The 20,910-nt window shown below is 40.8% G+C and overlaps 1 protein-coding gene across 5 annotated transcripts in view; it reads right to left on the reverse strand.

Moving 5' to 3' along the window:
• The window catches only part of csnk1g2b (casein kinase 1, gamma 2b), a 46,358-nt gene that overhangs the window by 14,270 nt on the left and 11,178 nt on the right, over positions 1-20,910 (reverse strand). For all 5 annotated transcript variants that reach the window (XM_070554249.1, XM_070554247.1, XM_070554248.1 and 2 more), the window contains exon 2: positions 9,020-9,089. In XM_070554249.1, coding sequence (XP_070410350.1) covers positions 9,020-9,089 — 70 coding nt within the window. The remainder of the gene's footprint in view (positions 1-9,019; positions 9,090-20,910) is intronic.

Genomic DNA, 20,910 nt, shown 5'->3' on the forward strand with positions numbered 1-20,910 from the left:
AATGGCTTTTTTGCATAAATGGTACTAAAACCAATAAAAGACACACATGACCAATGGGAATCTGACATAATACCATGGCTGTTATGTGTTTTTTGAGGATTTAACAGAGCGTGTAAACCAGAGGAAACGTGACCTCCGTGAGTGCACTGATCTCAAAGGAAATCTTTCTGGGGCTGTGATTTGGGACCCTTTGAGGCACGACAGGCAAACCTCACAAATCTGAGTCCAGTTCATATTTTATTTTACAACTACGAGAACCCTCCAGAACCTCCTCTGCTCCCCGATCATACACGCTGCGTTGCCAAGGGAACCAGACTGAATGACCGCTCAGAAAAGGCTGCACTCTCAGGCAACATTTCCAAATAAAATCAACTGCAAACAGAACTCCTTAACAACCTGTTACTCCACGATTTATCAGATTCAGATCATTCTGATAGGAACCTCTCCTTGGTCTTGACCTTGTTTATGACCTCTGCAACTTGTTTGGTTCTTTAGCGCTTTGGCAGCCAGTGTCTCGATCTCGCTTTCAATAAAGTTTTTCTTATTTTTCCGGGGGTGGAAAAAATGGAATTCCCTCATGTGCTGAGGATGTAGCGTGACCAAACATGGTTAAGTGAGGGAGTTGCTGTATGTAAATGACTGAACGTGGGTACGCACAAGTAGGATTTATAAGATGACTGCGAAGAAACATGAGAGACCATCGCATGTTTAATAAATCCGGATTTTGACTGGACACACTTTCTAAATTTCATTCGTAGGAAGGAATATTGGACAGTTTCTACAAACATTTGATAAATGAGGGCCCAAACGATTTTCCAGCAAGCCCATTAACACTGGGCAGCAGTAGCTCAACAGGTTGAGCGGGTTGTCCAGTAATCAGAAGTTTGCAGGTTCGACACTGGCTCCGGACAGAGAATTCTGCTGTTGTGTCCTTGGGCAACTTGCCTGCTGGTGGTAGTCGGAGGAACCGGTGGCGCCAGTGTTAGTCAGGCCTGGCCTCTGTTAGTGCGCCCCAGGGCAGCTGTGGCTACATCGTAGCTTATCACCATCAGTGTGTGAATGTGTGTGTGAATGGATGAATGATACACTGTAGTGTAAAGCACTTTGGAGTCCTTACTCTGGGAGGCGCTATACAAGTGTTGGTCATTTACCATTCTCACTTATCATGAATTGTGCTCCAGAACATCAGAACTGTTGCTACACAGTTGAGAGAGGAAACAATTTGAATAAATGTGACAGAGATAAATGAAGGGTGAAAACAGCTGTCTATGGCCAGTATTCAGTACTGAACAGTCATACTGACCTCAGCATTCCTCAACATTTACCCCACACAAGGCAAAGGTCGCTCTAAGTTTCTAGCCTGGCAAGCCAGACTAATTAAATGTATTATTTAAACTTTGCAAAGCAAGAATTTGGTCTAGTTCACTAGGCTACTAAGTTTCATGTATGGATGCAAAACAACACACACATGCACGCGCGCGCACACACACACACACACACCTGTCTGCACTTTAGCCTCTAGGATTTTCCTGATACTGACGTCCACGACAGAGGAGGCTGTGCCAAGAGATCACAGAGAGCTGACTCATCAAAGCTTGGCCCAAATCTAGAGGGCATTCAAAGCACAGTCATCACAAGAGAAGAGCACAGTGTGCATTATAATTTTCTGCTTGTGTGTGTTGGTGTGCAAAAGCTGGTGCTCACAGGGTAGAAATTACTGGTTAGAGTCAGGTCATTTTAACCCAGCCTAAAATCTATTTTGACATGGGCCAGCTATAGCTGCACAAACCCTACAGGATCTAAACAAAAACTAACAAAATATGGGAAAATGTGACTCTTAAATGCAACAAAATGATCGTTGAGGGTATTAAAGAAATAATGAAGAGGAAAAAAGAAGAAACTACTTTTATATAGCGCCTTTCAAGATAAAAATCATGAGGCACCTCACATGAAAAAAAAAGATAAAAAAACAATTTCATAATAAAAATGGGGAAAAGAGAAAATTTAGATTAAAAAAATTTGAAGGGAAACAGAATTTGCAGAAACAGCAGCATGAAGAGAAAATAGTGATGAAGAATCAGCAGAAGGACATGCAAAAGCCAATCTGAACAGGTGAGTTTTCAGCTACTTTTTAAAGGAGACCACTGAGTCCACTGATCTCAGGCTCAGGGGGAGAGAGTTCCAGAGTCTGGGGGCCACAGCAGCAAATGATCTGTCACCTTTGGTCTTTAGCCTTGTGCACTGCACAACCAGTAGGCTTTGGTCACTGGACCTCAGAGACCTGCTGGGGGTGTAGGGACTGAGAAGATCAGCAATGTAAGATGGTGCTTGTCCATGTAAGGCCCTGAAGACCAGAACCAGGATCCTGAAATGAACCCTGAAGTTGACTGGCAGCAAGTGAAGTTGGAGGAGAAGCGGGGTGATGTGGGTGTGTTAGGAGGACTTGGTCAGAAGCCGAGCACACGCATTCTGAACCACCTGTAGACGGTTCAGGGAGGCTAAAGCTTGGTTTATGCTTGACGCATCCACTTTCCGCTTGGTGATGCGGCTTCACCCGAAACTCTGGCTGAATAGGACCCACACCCACCCTCACACCTTGGCTCATGTGTTTATGTAGAAGATCATCAGGGGGTCTTTTGTTCCCTCTTCGGGGGGAAACTCCCACTGGGTTTGAATCTGGGACTCTCCACCATTTGACCTTAGAACTGAAGAAGCCTCTCGGATGAGAGGTGAAACGTCTTCAAGCAACTCAAAGAAGTCCAGATGCTTTTCTTTCAAAGCTCTTTAGACTACAATGACCTGGATGACTGAGAACCTTCACAGACACGGTTCAGGGAGGTTTTGCTCAGAGAAGTAAAAATCGAGTTGGAGTAGTCTAAGCGTGAGGAGATGAAGGTGTGGATAACTGTCTCAAGTTCAGACCGGGACAGAATGGCACTCAGCTTAGCAATGTTCCTGAGATGGAAGAAATAAGAGTGAACAAGAGAACTGACATGAGAATCCAGGGTGAGAGCTGGGTCAGAGGTCATACCAAGATTTCTAACAGAGAGTTTGTTGGGGGAAGCAAGTTGACCAAGAGAGTCTCTGACTTTGGGAACCAGCTTGTCTGGAGCACAGATGAGGATCTCAGTCTTATCTTCATTCAGCTGTAGAAAGTTCCCAGCCATCCAGGTTTTGATAGAGTCAAAGCAGGTGTGTAACAACTGCAGCTTAGACATCTCATGGGGCTTAAAGTAGATGTACAGTGTGATGTCATCAGCATAAAGTCGGTATGAGACTCCTTTAAAAGAGCTCAGCATGTGCTGGAGAAGGAGCAGATAAAGGAAGATGGCAGCGGTGGCACAGGAGTTAAATCCAATGGTTGAAAGCACCGAATTTTTGCTGCAGCTTGTAGGTGTCCTGGAGATTCTTTTTTTTTCTTTCTTTCTTTCTTGAAAACATGTTTCTATTGAAAATGAAGGGGATGTTATTGTTCATAATATGTTGAAGTTCAGATTACTTCATCAAGCAGGACCTGTGGTTAGCTGGCTCATTTAAGACTTGCAGTTTGTTTATTGTGCCACTTGAAAGAATCTGAATCAGGAATTGATAGAAACCGAAATCGAAACGTGGAATCGGAATCATTCAAATTCAAACAATGCCCAACCCTACTGAAAACTACCATTTTAAACTTTAACAATGATCAGCAGATAAACTTCGTGTTTTTTTATTTGTATTGTTAAAAGATGGTACATTTCTTTTGTCACACATACGCTTAATAAATCCTGGACTTCAATGTCAAACCACTTATCTGTGGACTGTTCCATCTTCATGGGAGGGAAACGTCTTCACCACAAAAAACTGTTGTTTACCGTGTGAATGCATTTTAAATGGGGCAGATGCTGGGTGAGTATTCAGCTTCCTCTCTGCCAATCACCGTGTGCTTATGACTAGACCAATCACATTCCATTATGTCACTCATGGGAAAACCCTTACTCTTAAGCAAGGGCTAAAAACACACTAAAACCTAGTCATAGGGACCGAACAGCTACAGTTCTTGCTGTGAGAAGACAAAAAAAAAAGTGAGAAAAGGAACTGCCTTGAATGGTTATAAGAACTGTGAAAAGGTTCCTGTGGTCTGAAAGTGCCATGTTAGAAACAATCAACTGCAGGCTGGCCTTCCCAGGCAACACAGTCAGAGAGAAGGCCACATCACGGAGGCAGAAAACAATGTTGTCTTACAATAAAATGTCAGAGTTAGGGGCCAAAGAGTGAAGCTGTGGAGAAAAGAAGAGGGGGAAAATGCATATTAAAGATTTACACTGGAGTGAACAGAGAGGAGGATAGAAAGGTGAAAAAGTGACTTCCATTAAGCCCGGTTCTTCGCAGATGTTCAAGTCTGAAATTTGATCAGCCATCAGGATGGCTCAGACGGAGCCTAGAGACACAAGTGCAACACAACTCAAGTGCTGTGAGCCTGGAAACTAGCCGCGTGAAGCTGGACACTTTTTACTAAGTTATTAATTCAGCCGGATAGTTTTAGCTTTTAACCTCCAGATGTCAGCAATAATTTGGCTGAAATTAGAGAATCGAGGAGTGCTGATCTAATAGCAACTGTCATGTATGTTATGTGATGATAAAATACATACAGTATATGTTGTTAGACAGCTGGTGGCAAGCTTAAAGTGACAATGTGCAGTTTTTATCATTAACCTCTGGAAATATCCATCGAAATGTTGTAAATGACTAAAAAGATGCCCAGTTGATGAAAAATATTGGCTGTTTCATAACATACAACCATAAAATACTGTTCAAAATTAAATGGAGCGGGTCCAAGTCTCTGGGCGATGCCATATTGGATGCCATGTTTCCTTCTACGAAAGCCCGTGAGGACAAAATGCATTTATTGATTTGTATAAATGGTTACAAAACTTTCACCATTAATAAACTTTGTTGTTTTACAAATTTACTTCTTCACACGTTGCCAGTGATGAAAGGGAATCTGATGTTCTTGTTATTTTGCTAGGTTGTGCTCCCAGGGATTTTTGACCCTAATGACCCTCCGTTGGTAAGGGCTTACTTGAACACTAAAGCAATGCTTGCTTGCAATCATTTAGGTATGTACTGCCCACTTTCGCCAGGGAAACTACACACTGTTACTTTAAATTAACATAGCTTTAGCTTTGTCTTGTTAAAATAATCTCAAAAGAGAAACCTAGACAGAAAGAAATGTATGACACATGTAATTTTTTTAAAAGTGGGTGTAGGTGGTATCCTCTTGGTGTGAAAGAGTCCTCATGTGGTTTGAAATGTAATCAGAACAGATCCTGTGTCACGAACACAGCACGTCGTATCTAGAGGCTCAATAGATTTCACAGACAAGCTGAAAACCATCAATGAATAAGGAGATCCTACCCTATATATGACAATAACCATGTTAACACAAATGCAATCAAAGATGAGTAAGTGTGTTCCACTAGATGACTGCTTGCCCATATGAACTGGGACATATAACAAAGCTATTCCATAAAACACAGTGGTGATACCTCCCTTTTCACGTGTCTGAGCAGAACCTCCCTGAACCGTCTACAGGTGGTTCAGAACGCCTGTGCTCGGCTTCTGACCAAGTCCTCCAAACACACCCACATCACCCCGCTTCTCCTCCAGCTTCACTGGCTGCCAGTCAACTTCAGGGTTCATTTCAAGATCCTGGTTCTGGTCTATAGGGCCTTACATGGACAAGCACCATCTTACATTGGTGATCTTCTTAGTCCCTACACCCCCAGCTGGTCCCTGAGGTCCAGTGATCAAAGCCTACTGGTTGTGCAGCACCAGGCTAAAGACCAAAGGTGACAGATCATTTGCTGCTGTGGCCCCCAGACTCTGGAACTCTCTCCCCCTGAGCCTGAGATCAGTGGACTCAGTGAACTCCTTCAATAAGAAGCTGAAGACTCACTTGTTCAAGCTGGCTTTTGTAATACCTTCTTCACCACTCTCTCTTTATTCTGCTCTCCCCACCTATTCCACCATCCTCAGGATCCACTGATTTCCCTCTTTCCTATTCACTCTCTCTCTTTCTTAACATTTTTTCTTTTAAATCGCAATTGCTTATTCTTGCTCATTTTAAATATATTTTTAAACATTTTCTAAATGCTTTTTTATATTTTTACAATTTTATATATTTTTTGTTTTTGTGAAGCACCTCGTGATTTTTATCTTGAGAGGCGCTATAGAAATGATATTTTCTTCTTCTTCTTCTTCTAAAGTAACTGGAGAAGCAGCCACAGATTTGTAGTTTTAAACCCTTCTGACATACAAAGACAATCGGGACTTGACACCGAATATGTCCCTTCTCGTCCTGGAGGGGGGGGACGTTTCACAAAACAATGCAGAAGAAATCCGCACAAGAATGTCATGCCAGACCATTTGAAAGGACTGTTTCCATGAATCACATCAATGCTTACTGTATCTGACTAGGGCTGGATGATATAGAAAAAAGGCTTATCAATTAAAAAAAAGAGGCTATAATGGAAAATGGAAACTTTTATTCAAGTTTTTATTGATCCATTTTTTTTCTATTGAACTACATGTCTATTGAGTGATACATATCATTATTGAAGCCCTATATCTGACTAATGAAAATAAATGTGCATAAAACCAGGAAGAGTTATATGATGGGAGAACGTTGCCAGCATGCACACTAACCTGTAGGGATTTTGTATTCATATTTATGTGAAAGATTAATGCAAACATTTTCTAGATAGTATATAAGTAAGGTGGAAGAGGAAACTCCATATAAAGGTCATTAAACGTCCCCATTCCCATTTCTCATTCCACTGCACATAATGTAAAACCTTTCTGTAATATTGCCATAGCCACCAGGAGCAACTGAAACATCATCTCTGTTGTAAAATGTCACAATAATTTGTGAGGTAGGAGGCAAGATTTCCAACTGCTGGGATCTGCCCAGAAGAACAAGAGAGAATTAAGAGTGTGCAGATAAGCTTCTTCTGGGCATTAGGGGCTGAGTAGTCCACACTACAACGTATTTCAAGCTCTTGGATTGGGCAGGACTAGCAGAGTCACATGTTCCCATTCAGCCAAGTTGACAAAATAAGTAGATTTATTGCCCTGGATTCTTCCTATGCTACACAGTTAAGTGAGACTTTCTGTCATGTCATGGGATTCTGAGAGGTTGAGGACTAACAAACTGTAAAACAGAGAGGAAATTATCTCTGTCTGGCCCCAAAACAATTTCTAATCGGAATCTGGCGTCCTTGAGCCTGCAAGGCTCCAACGAAAACTCCCCCCCTCAGAAGATATGTGGAATGTGCCGTCGCTATGGCAACTCTCCTTTCCCAGTCTGGGCGGGACTGCGGGAAGGCCGCTGAAGCGTCCAGGGTCACTGCAACCCTCCAACCCTCAATGCTCCTCCCCCTATCCACACTGAGGTGACATGCGCTGCTTCATCGTGGCTGCAGGAACTGAAGTGGGGATAGTCCCAACCCACCACCCCACCTAGTGGACACTTATGTTGTGTAATGTCTGAAGTCTGTTGCGTATCTGTCTGAGGTGTTTTTTTGCAGAGCAAAGCTGCCCTCCCGGTGGAGGGTAACTCTGAAGTGCCTTTTTTCCCCTCCACCAGAACCAATCCTCATGTAACCAACCCTCTTATCTCTATTAAGGTAGCGCGACTCAGGGTTGCAAATGACCACAGTCACCAATTCTTGTCATGTGTCTTGTCCATGTATGTCTGATCTCTGAATTGTGTGTACTGAAACTCTTAATTTCCCTCTGGGATAAATAAAGTATCTTTGATTGATTGATGTCATCATGTAGTGGCTGGTTGACTGATTATGATCTCAACCCCCTCCTTTCTCTAATTTTGCTTAACGGTGTGTTAATATTGTGGATGTGCAATGTCATGTAAACAATGACAGGATCTTTGGCTATTCCAAATTCTTTTAACGCTGGTTGTTTGCTAATCAAACCTTGGTTTCCTTAAGTTACCATTTACTAAATCTGATTTTTTACAAGTTTTGTAAACTGCAAGTGTTTTCATACCTGAAGTGTTTGGTCCATTTTAATTGAAACTTGGTTTACTTTGCTCCTTTATGTGGCTTGTTTACACATTTGTTTACATGGTGTGATTTTTAAAATGCTCGAAATTTTTCAAAACATGAGTGATGAAAATTAAATCCCAAATATAATATCACTCACAAACATTCCCAGTTCATCCGGAACATTTAGCTAAATCTCTTGCAATCAAACAGGACATTCGAGTAAACACACATGGTGGATGAGGAAGAGGACCTTCCCTTGCTCCATTTAGTGTGGTTCAAAGGAACCAAAATGTCCTAAGTCCTCAAAAAGGGCCCACGTAGAAAGGCAATGCTATCTCAAGATTACCTAGTAGTACTAGTTAGATCTCAGAGTAAACGCAAAAGATCCAGAGTTACAATTATAGTTCAGGTCACTGAAAAAGCCCCAGCAGGTGTAATGTTTGGGATGCAACTGGTCAAAGAGCTATAGATTGAATGCAGAGCTAGGGAGACAGACATAGCTATAAGAAATGACAAGAATTAGTAATACTCTAGGTTTGTTTGCACTGCGATTATAAAACAGGCCAGAGGGACTAATTACAAAAAGCTGCCAAATAACAAAACAAAAAACATAACTTTGTCAGAATCAAGTGGGGATTTTCTTTACTTTTTTTTTTTTGGCAAACTGCAGACCGGACACTTTCAATTGAGGCAGAGGAAACTGGGACCAGGGACGCTATCCAAGTAGACAGAATAATGGCTCGAATGCTTGTAGAGGCCCAGCTATAAATAGTCAAGGACTGCTCTAATGCCCCAACTCCTTATCAACAGTGGAGGGGTTTGGCTTTGGCACAAGGAGCTGGCACGTGTAACTAAATAAAATCACAGTACACACACTTGTAGCACGAATCATGATAAAAGACAGAAAAACATACAGCCACATCCCCTAGCAATCGTGGGGGGAGGCTTATTTAATTCACAGACTGAATTGCTCTTACCCGAACTTCCCAACTGTTTGTAAAACCTGTACTCCAAATGGAGCTGTGGCGCCCTGGACTTTATGGGTTCCTGAAAGAAGAAAAAGCAGAAAAGGGTTAAACATACAGCATAACATGTTGATCAGCACATGCTTGTGTGGCTGTTATTTTAAACACACAGATTAGAAATTCACTACAGTAGCCACGTTTACATGTGCACATTTAATCGGATGGAATGCCCAATCAGGTCAAAAATTCTTCATGTAAAAATGTCAATCGGAACGTTCTGATCCGATTCGGCCCGATCGGAATGAAATTTAAATCTGATTGAGATGGTTTTGTCCGATCCTTATTCCGATTAAAGTGCATGTACACCGCCATTTGGATTGTTGGGAGTAAAATAATGCTCACTGCGCATGCGTGCAACAGCTAGCTAGCCTCCCCACTGTCATTTAGACTACCTGACTTAAAAAATGGCCTAATTAACCAAGTGGTGCTCGCTGCAGAACCACAAAGGCGGAGCTGCACCAGAAGGTGGAGCTGCACCAGAGTCAACCCCGCCCATTCCAGAATCAGCCCCGCCCATTCTATCGGAGTCAGTCCAATTCCTTCCAGTTGTCAGACTTTATAGCATTCTGGAACCAAAGAGGGTGTTATAGCTAAAAAATGCAAGATTGAGGAGGGAGTTGAGAAGTGAATTGAACAGTTTTTGTAAAGGTTCCATATAATTAAAAATCTAACTTTTGGAACTTTTAATCATGTTATATTGTCATTTCCTCATAAGAAACACGCCAAAGCCATTTTTGGCCTCATTCATGCATTTTCTTCCCATCTCAGCTTCAATTTGGTCTCCTCCCCCAAAGCGGGTCTGGTCTTGGTTCTCAAATCTGGATATTCTGTGAATTTTCTGACAAATTATTTATGAAATGACTTCTACTGAGACACCGCCAGAAAAATCATACATCCCATCTACAAAGACACACCAAATGACATAATAAAATGTAACGCCACCTAATTTTTATCAGATGTGGTGGTGTAGTGGTGATGGTGTCAGGTTGACATGCAGTTTTGTGCAGGTTTGCCTCCCAGCAGTGGAAATATTCTATAATCTCTTTTCCTCATTTCTAGCTACACTTGCCAGTACAATGTTTACAACAATTTATTGGTATGCCGTTTAACATATAATGACTAATGTGTTTTTTTTATTTATTCATTCGTTTATTTAGCCAGTGTGAGTCCATCTGTGAGCAGAGTTTCAACTAAAATGCTGTTTAGGAACGACCAAATTCAAAGAACTTGTAGAGACATAAATATTTTGCTGAAAATGAACATTACAACTAAAATATGAACAAATTAAATGTTTCAGCTGGCTGAATAGATTGTTGCCGACCCCACCGAGAATCGAACCAGCATCAGCTGAGGGGAAAGCAAAACATAAGTCAGACGATCTTGCCACTGGACTACCAGAACCCACAGGGAGGGGGTACATGCTGTTGTACAGGACTTTTGTTAGAGCGGCTGTAGGCAGATATTCGCTACGAGAAACCTTTTTATTTCGGGATATATTCAGACTTTGTCATGTAGCAAGTTATATTTATCTTGTTTAATTGGAGCACAGAACATAGCATTAACGACTGTAAACTAGTAACAGCCGTAATTCATGTGAGTCAGGTCAGTTTGCGATAAAGTTGAAAACAAAAACGGAAGTCAGTGGGCTAGGCTGAGTTTGCGTGAATGGGCGGGGTTGACTCTGGTGCAGCTCCACCTTATGGTGCAGCTCCGCCTTTGTAGTTCTGCAGCGAGCACCCTCTCTAATTAACGAGCGCCGGCCTTTAAATATGATGGCACGCCGTCCCCGTTTCCGTTATATCTAATCCAGAACTTGCATTTTGTGGAAGTAAAATAAAAATCTGATTATTGCACAAATCATTCAACTAACGTGTCCAAGTCTGTACTGGAAAGACGCAGATTAATTGCAGGTTTACAGCACGGATCCCTGTTTCTGTGAACGCAGCAGCTGTTTCTGCTGCAGGTGGATGGAGACGTGCTCGTAAAGAAGACAGGGTAACATCGGTTACACAGACCTGGTTTGAGTTTAAGGAGGTTGGTGTTCAGTAGAAAAACGTCCTCAGTTAAATATTCTGGGCAACTATCTGTGTAAAAACATAACGCAGATGAGATGCTGTTCGTTTATCACCACACGATGAACACAGGCTTCCAGACTTTCTGAACATCTCCTGTTATTTAGTATGAACCAACTTTTCTCAACAGTTTCAGCTGATTGTCACATTTTATTAATAATAAACCACAACAGAGCTCAGTAATAAAGAGTCTGACCCCCCCCCCCCCCCCCCCCAGCCATCACGTCAGACCCACGGACCAGCTGATCAAAAGGCAGAGACAAGGATAACCCTCCCTTATTTTAATATTGTCAACAATAAAACGCAGCAAAGCATAAACCTGCAGTTGTTTACTGAAGAAAATGTAACTTCTATGAGCAAAATAAAAACATTAAATTGATACAATGAATTAGGAAAGCGGGAAGTTTCATTTCGTTACATGACATTTGTTTACTTTTTTCCGGGAAAGACAACTCTGTGCATGCTTAACCTATTTAATCGGAATGAATACTTGGCGCATATAAACTCACGGCATGATCGCATCATTTTAGTTAGTGTGCATGTAAACAGAGATTCTGGATTTCCGATCAACCAAGATTTGAATCGGATTGGGGAAATTTGGCGCGTGTAAACGTGGCTAATGATACAAAAGTATAAAAGAATCTCATCCTGGCGCGGAAATCTGTGTGTTTTAAACTACTTATCAGTAAAATAGTCAGCTACCTTGGTATGAAATGTATCTTGGAAGATCACGATGCAACACATGACTTTGTTTTTAATGAGACGACTTAAGTAGCTAAAACATTTGACCTAATCTGAGGTCAAACTTTGTGACACATGCCAAGATAAGAGCTCTTCCAGCTGGCACACAGCAGGTCATTGTGTTAAAATGGCTGATAATTAAGCCACTAATGCTGTTCACTAAATGGCAAGCTTCACAACCTAAAATGTAATCTGATTAGTCCTACACTAGTGATAAGGGCATTACAGACAAACATGTGGAGGACAGAACTGACAAACCCAACTTAATTCCTTTAGTCTAGAGCCAAGTGCTGTATTAAAAGTCCTGATTTAACACCTGAAAAAGGAAGATTTTTTTTCATTCACCCAAAACCAATCAATTGGCTTGCATGTTCAACCGCTGCAGAAAACGGCATTAAAGATGTACCTTCCTACTCATTATAGAATCTCAGAAATGATGTCCAGGTATCCCTAATTCCAATGTCCTGCTGTTGTAAATCATTTAAACTGAAAGCTAAAAGGTTGTTTAGCTCTCACATTCACTCCAATATGCCTTTATCAAATCAGAATCATCTTATCTTCAGATACTCTTTTAGCACAGAGAAGTGGAAACACAAATCATGAGCTACTTCGAGAACAATAAGGAACTTCACATCCTTTTATGGTGCCACTTTTAGACCTATAAATTATGTTATGTGGTTGTAGTTAAGGTTTTCTTCGGAGGATTCTTTTCTGGGGTGGAAAATTACCAGCCATGCAGTACAGTTACATACATACAGAACCACCCACAAAGCTCTTGATTTAATGAAGGTTCCCTTTTGAACAGAGCCGTCAATAACGAAACGTCTCTAAATTAATTTGTTTCTAGACCAGCTGCATCAGCCTTGATATTCTAGCAGTACCTGGTTGATGACCTGCAGGGGAGGCAGATAGAGCTGAAGTATTATGTATATTCATTTGTTTTCAAATGGAACCACACGAAAACTAAAAAACAGTTACCACTGTTTCCTAAACTACGACTCTTTTACACTTGATGTTGTGAGATGCACCTTTTAAATGGGTTTAGATTAGTCCCACACTAGTGATAAGGGTTTTAATGACACAATCTACTGATAAACCCATTACCTCAACACTTTTCAGTCATTTTTAGAAAAATCAATATATGCCTTTTAGAGAATTCATATGTAGAGGTGTTAAATACATCAGCTTTGTTCTTTAAAGTTTTTCATTTAATTACCGTAGATGACTTTATAGGCGAAAGCATTTTTCTACGTTGTCATTTTTAAAGCTACATTCTGCAACTTTTACACCTTAAATAATGTTTTTTGAAAGGTTTTGGTGTAATACTATCATCTAATATGTTCATTTTCATAACTGTGATAGTGTTATGGGGTCTCATGTCTGTTTACTGCATTATACAGTTTTTGAGCGGTGGGCCGCCGGTGGAAGCACTGACTGCGTGTTGCTTTACGGCAGTATCTCGTAGACGACCGGTTTAGAGACTTCAGCTATGGCAGATCCACCAAACAGAGCTAGAAAACCATTATCAGAGGAATCTAGGAAAAGAGAGCGAGAACGCGATAGAGAAAGAGGAGAGAACAGAATGTGCCAGCTTTTCCTCACTGGAGAGCTCTTCTAGAAAGAACGGCATGTACTACAGACTCTGACCTAGCCGTGGTGCTAATGAATAGGTAAGTAAGAAATATTTCACCGGGTTATTGTGTTTGATCGGGCATTAAGTTGTTATACGGTTCTAATAAAAGTATTTATTAAATGTGTGTAGGTGGAAGTCTTTTTTCAGTATTTTTTTTGATCCACACAACTGACTCAATCGCAATGTTAGCCACAGAGGCTAATGTGATGCTAACATGTAAGAGTTGGGTCTGTCGTATCAAGCTGCAAGCCCCGGCGTACACTCTGTTTAGCAGTAACTAAGTCAAACATCTTGTCTCTATCAACGTGCCCCGAGTCAGCTTTTAGGTTTAAACTTGTTATTAGTCCTGTTTTTTCTGATTATAATTAGTAAACATTACGAAAGACCAGGTGTCATCCACGTTGGTCCTCGACAGCTACTGTTCTGCATGTTTTAGAGACATCTCCGTTCCAACACAGCTGAATACATGGATTGAGTAGTTACAAGAACTTTGCTAACATTGATCACAGCTGAAAAATCTTTTCAGTCTTTTGATTCAGCTGTTTTGAAGCCGAGAAGTTTTGAAAACCAGAAGGATAGTAGCTCTCGAGGCCCAGTGTTGTTGAGCCTGGTGGTGACACAATTAGTCTTTGACAATGGATTAAATTGACTCTTATCTTCTCAGGTATGAAACACAGCAAGTTACTTCTACGGCAAATAAGAGACAAAATGAAATAGAAGCACCATCACCACCACCTGTATCAACTGTTACAGAGGGGTCTGGGTATGTTTAGTATTTTTCTATGATAAGATATGTAAATAATGTTGTGATTTATCAATATCATGTTGTTAGACCATTAGAAATTTATCTGATGTTGTATTTTTTCTTTCTTTTTAAATCATGTATTTTAATAATACATTTTATTATTTAGAGTGGAGGAGATCAACATTGAAGGTGTTCAACAGGTGTGCTCTGAAAAAGAAATAGATGTGTTAGAATCCAGGTCGGTGTTACTTTCATTATAGACAAGATTTCTATGTATTTTTTTCTGTTATGAAAGTATCTATTTTTTTAACTCATTTACGTGTTTCAGCATGCACTCTATGAGTATGGCTCCAGAAGAGCTGCAAGACTGTTTGAATGAAGAGGATCTGAATGATCTGAGGAACAGCATGTAAGTTCTGAATCTCCTTTTATTTTTTTGGACATAATATTGGTATTGTTTTTCTTTCTAGCAAGTTATATTTTTTCATTAATAGTGTTGAGAACGATGGATGCTGTTATCCAGGTGAAGATTGCCCAGAAGAAGATTGGGACAGCTCTGATGAGGATTTCTTTCCACAACTTTGTCTATGGTGTGTTACGGTTATTCAGCACATTTCAGATAATTAATTTTTTCATAATATGCTCATAATATCAAATGTATCTGTCATTATTTTGTTTAATTCAGACCATGCCTTACAATATCAAAAGAAGTCATTCAACAACTACACAACATCAGCTTAGATGAAGCTGTTATTGATATAGCTACTACCAACGAAACGGATGAGGAGATCCAAACCACACCCAAATAACCCAAAGTTCTGTGTGAAGAATATTTGATTGGGAAAAGTGCCTGCATTGTCTACAATGATATTCAGCTGCAGCTGGTGTCATACCTGGAGTTGCCTTTCCGGACATGTAATTACAACGATCCAGTCACTGCAACAGCATGTCCAGGAAGAGCCCCATTTCAAGCAACTTTGAAACCTCGTGGAACAGGAGCCTGGCTGGAATGGGTAAGAGACCATTTTCTATTTTTGTTTAATGATGAATGATGAGGAACTATACTTATTCTTTTCTAATTTTACCCTAAACGTTTTTCGATACATAAGTTATATACAGTTTCTATTTTTGTCAAAGTTGTATGTTGTGTGTTCTTTTTTTAGACTTGCCCTTTCGGACACATCATGTGGAGAAGGAATCCCAACCTTTGTTAAAGTTTGTGATGCAGGGAGGTGACTTTATGTTGGCAACAAACATACTGTTGTCGGGGAACAATTACCGAAAAACAGCCCTCCTCTTCCGTTTCATGAATATGGGAATGATGGCACAAAACACTTTTTTCAAAATACAGGATACATATTGCATTGAACCTGTTGAGAAGTTTTGGGAGAGCACCAGGGCAGAGGTCATAAATAGCTTAAAACACAAGGACAAAGTGGTTGTTCTAGATGAGATTTTATGTAATACTTATTCCAGTGTTAGTCATTTACAAGAGTCCAGTGAGTGTTTAAACTTCGTAGTAATATAATGAATTTTTATTTTGTCTGCAACAGGAGATGGAATAACGGACTCCCCAGGTAATGTATGCTATAACATGGAAGACTGAAGGATTTATTTAGCTGAGCGACATCTCAACTGTTTTGTGTGCGTGTGCCTAGGCCATTCAGCACAGTATTGTACATACACAACGATCTAACAAGATTCTAGAGACAGTGTACATATCGTGACTGTTGATAAGCGGGAAACAGACAGAAAGTCTGTACTTATGAATAAGGAGTGCTTCATAAGAACCATGGATGTCCTCCTCCACAAGCTACCAGTGAAAGAAGTGGTCACTGATGCTCACCCTCAAATAACAGCATTGCTTAGTAAGATAAACTTAGTTCAAATACTTTTTGTGATTTGTTTATTGATTTCTAAATACTGTACTATGTTACAGATCCAGATCGAGGGAAATACAAAGCTGTCCATCATTCCCTTGACATCTGGCATGCTAAAAAGAATTTGGGGAAAAAGATCCGACAAGTATGTTGCTTTTAAAAATAGCAGTTATTATCCCTGCTTTGTTCTATAACAGATTTCGGGTCCATGGATCAGTCTGTTTTTTTATTTTCACAGGCTGGCATGAAAAAAGAAAGTGGTGCGATCCTGGAATGGACAACAGACATAGTGAACCACTTTTGGTATTGTAGTAAAGAAGCGACTACAGAGGAACATTTCAAGGTACAGTGGGAGAAGAAAACTTTGCTATGTTATTAGTATTTCTCCAGCTAGAAATTGATGTTTTGTCTACCATGGCTAAAACGCTGCACATCTTTTAAAACTTGTCAATTATGATTTTACAGATGATGTGGCATGGGGTACTGCATCATGTGCGAAACCAACACACGTGGGCATCTGGTTCCTGTCAGCATGAGCCTTTGGACAGTTCGAGATCTGATAAAAACTGGCTGATTCAAGGTAATCAGGGATATTTTGATTCAAGGTAATCAGGAATATTTATTTCTAAATCTGAAATTATGATTTTGAACTCAGCCTACTATATTGCGCATTCAGGTTCTGAAGCTCACCTGGCACTCGCAGCGATCGTTTTAAACAAACGGTGGTTAAAGGACGTGAAAAAGTTCATAACTTTCAGGTATGTAAAGTATTGTCATTAACTATTGCATGATGGGCACAGATTGTCATATGTACACTTTTTTTAAAGCACATCAAATATTATTGACTCTACTTGATCTGTAGTATCTACTTCATTATTATAGCTAGCACACCAGAAAAGCTATACACACTGGTTTTATTAGGTTTTTATGTGTTGTCTTCACCAGAACAACAAGTGATTTGGAGAGTTTCCAGAACCACGTCCTAATGTATGCTGGGAAGCAGTTTGCATACAATCCACTAGTATACAAGACACGGACGTTGCTTGCTGCAATAGACTATAATCGCCAAAACCACCGACCTCCAGCTCGCAACTGTGAAGGAAACAAGATGTAGGTTTTAATTTTAGAAATATTTTCTATTTTTGAGGCCTAATTGTTACATTTTGAATTTGTTTCAAAACATGAAGTCAATTTCTTCCCCAGATACCGGCGGCACTACAACAAGAAATCTAAGAACTGGAGTGTTTACACTACAAAAGAAGCAAAGCAGTACAGTTACATTCCACAACTGCAGAAAGCCATAGTTCAGAAGCAAATGCCGAGTGGAGCTGGACTTCCCACGGCAGACTCTCAGACCAGGTGATCAGAGACTTTTAGGATTGCTTGCAGTAACAAATCCACCACCCACAGTAGAACTTGTACAGGCACATGTTTCTAGGGGAGATTGTGTCCCCCCTAAAATAATAAAGAACATAGAAAAATGAACTGATGGTGTTATTTTTTGGAACAATTTATTTCACATTTTCAGAGTTGCGTACAATAACAAAAACAAAAAATTTTATTACTGAAAATGTTATTTATAACTATGATAACAAGACACCCATTTTACGCAGCTAGACAATGTACTCTAAATCCTGTGAAGTGGCCTCTGGGATCAGGAAACGTACTTCTGATCCTCCATACGCAGTGGCTTGGAATCACAACCCTGTTCCCTTGTCTGAGACAGCCGTGCTGCCAGAGGACAAACTGTCTGTACGCTGCATGCCGGTACTGACGTTGCTGGACACCAGGTTCCTGGGCATCATCTATAGCGAAGATGTCGTTCCAAGCTGCACGGACCAGCCTCAACACTCCTTCATCTATTATGTAGTAGTCCATGTATGCCATTTTGCTAATGCAGTCATCAGGTGCCACTCTGCAGCAAAGCCTCTCTATGTCACTATCCATCTCCCTGCAGTTGTTGCAGGTGCACCAGTGTAAGTTATATATGTTTTCAGGTTGAGGAGTCTGAGAAGGATCTTGCAATGCCAACACATCAAAAAGCAAACCTGGTAATCTTGACATCACTGTTTCTAGCAGCTGGTCTTTTTCTTGAGCTGACAATGACTGTATTTTGGCCTAGAAAGAAAAATAAACTATTTACTTGGTTGACGAGAAGATGATTTTTTTTCTGGGGTAGAGGATAGTTTACCTGCATTTCAGCTTTGCATGTCTCCTGAAGATTTCCCAGTCATAATTGTCTGTCAGGATCCAGGTCTACCGTGAACCTAGATCCTCTGCTTTTAGCCCTTACTGCCCCTCTCCCTCGTCCACCCCCTCTCCCTCGTCCTCTCCCTCTGCTCTGCTGGGGTTCTGAGGATGAGGATGTAGAAGATGCCATTGATACCTCTCGAGAGAAGTTAAAATAATATAACTAACAAATTTATAAAATAAGGCATTTGTTTTTATATATGAAATGCAAATGCTGTTTGGCAAAACATTTATACTTGTCACACTAATATTACTAAATGTAAAAATTACATTACTGTGGTTTATTCATCACTACATAAGCATAACACTTTTGTCACTGTTATAGATAAATAAATACTACCTCTCTTCGATTATTTAAGTACAGATTGTCATTATTCAACATTTTCACGGACATGCTCGTTATGTGCTTCTGACTGTTAAACAGTGCATTTTCGCCACTATTACATAACCAAATGATTAAGATAAATTGGTAAGATTAAAATATTAATACTTCACCTCGCTGCTCATTGCAGATTTTTACTGATGATTTACGAGCTCAAACGCCGCTTTGTTGTTTGTGTACGCGTGTTGGAAAATAGCCAATGTGCAACAGAGACCTTTGACTTTGCTACAGTGACGTTACGCAGCCAGCCTGGAGGGGGCAACAGAGTCCTTAAATCCGCTAAGTTGCGGAACGGGGCTTTAAAAAGCAGTAAATTTAGTTACACATCAATGCAAACTGAAATGCAAGTTCCAAACTTCAAATAATTATTAAATGTAATCAATATGATAACTCTCATAATTTTCTTTTTAAATGAGGACATAAAAGAAAAAGTTGTTTCAACTGATTGCTGCTCTTACATAATGATCTAAATAAAAAATAAAAAACCTCTGCATCATGTTCCAAACATGGCCTACGCAAGAGGTATCCCAACAAACAAATAATTTAATTACTTAATGACAATAATGTGCACACAATAATGAAAACAACAAGAGTGCACAACAGGAGACAACAGAAATGTGGAAGCGTGTGGGAGGAGACGTGACCAGTTTGGGAGGTGGAGTGGGAAACCACTGCAGCGTCATCCACCTCCCACATGAAAATGAATAACAAGCGTGTCTCAAACAAGTCATGCCACGGCAGAGATAAGGGACAGCAAGTGCCAAATATATAAATAATGAGAAAAAAGCAGATGGCACAGAGCTGAAGAACTCTTTAAAACAGCTTACAATAGGAAATACAGGCTTATGGCAGCTTCATGGACTTAGGAGTCATCTTTAGTCCTAGCAGATGGGCTAAGCTATGGCTTTGCAAATGACCGGGGCCAAGCTGCAAATGAATGATGAAGCATCTTTGTATAATGCAAAGATTTTACTGAGTGTCCTGTACATATTACATAATCTGATCCAATTTTTGGAACAAAATACTGAGAATTGGAGCCATTTGTAGAGGGAAAGTGGGCCCTGCCTGCACCAGGTAACACAGTGAAGCAGCAGTATATATATAGAGCTCCGGGTGTCACATGACTCTCAGAGAGTAGACGCCATGTTGGCAGGCAACAAATGTAAACAAAATGAACGGGATCGGCTTGGATTTTACTTCGTCTGAGTTTACTTCAAACTTTAAAACCAAAGAAATTGTTTTAAATAGTCAGAAATTAAATAGACTAAACATCTCCGACCCTTACCGTGCCCCTGGGATACTTTTTAAAAACGCCAGAAGCTGTCGGAGCGGATTTCTTACCGGACCTGGCCGGGGAACCCCTTGGGATTCCCCCGGAGGAGCTGGCCCAAGTGGTTGGGGAGAGGGAAGTCTGGGCCTCTCTACGCTACTGCCCCCGCAACCCAACTCCAGACAAGCGGATGAAAATGGATGGATGGATGGACAAAAAACATAGATTTACATGTAAAGCCGGGCGTACACTGTGCGACTTTTTCACTCGCAGCGTTCAGCTTCAGCTCAAACTGTACGACTTCCTCGCAGAGCAGATCTCACGAGTCGTGTGCTCACACTGCACGACCCAGTTCTCGCATGCGACCTGACTGCTCACACTGTACGTCTGGTAGCAACACGTCGGCCCTAAAAATGTGCTAAAAATAGCAGTTTTTACTCAACACGTCAGACTTTTTTGTCTTGCCTGTTGTTCTTCGGGAGTGCTGCAGGAGGACACACAGGGATTTATGGGGGTTGGATGAGGAAAACGAAATAAAGAAAGTGAATCTGTGTTTTGTGATCAGTTTAATTTGACATGAACACGACAAACACGCTTTCTTGACAATCTTTGTGAGTAAAAAAACGTGTAGAAACAAAAACGAACAGCGTGTGTTATTAGGGAAATAGCGAGCGACCGGCCGGCGTTGATGCAGGATTGCGCGCGCATGCGCCGTGAGCGGTTCTGATACTTTTTGGATCGTAGCTGCTCGCAGCGCCGCTTCAACAGTGCGATACCCTCACGAGGGACGAGCGAAATATTAAACACACCAGAAGTCCCTGCGACCTCACGACTGCTGATCGGCGGCTGGTCACGTGGTGTTAATCGCCT

This window comes from Nothobranchius furzeri, chromosome 8, assembly GCF_043380555.1.
Source record: "Nothobranchius furzeri strain GRZ-AD chromosome 8, NfurGRZ-RIMD1, whole genome shotgun sequence".
Taxonomy (NCBI): domain Eukaryota; kingdom Metazoa; phylum Chordata; class Actinopteri; order Cyprinodontiformes; family Nothobranchiidae; genus Nothobranchius; species Nothobranchius furzeri.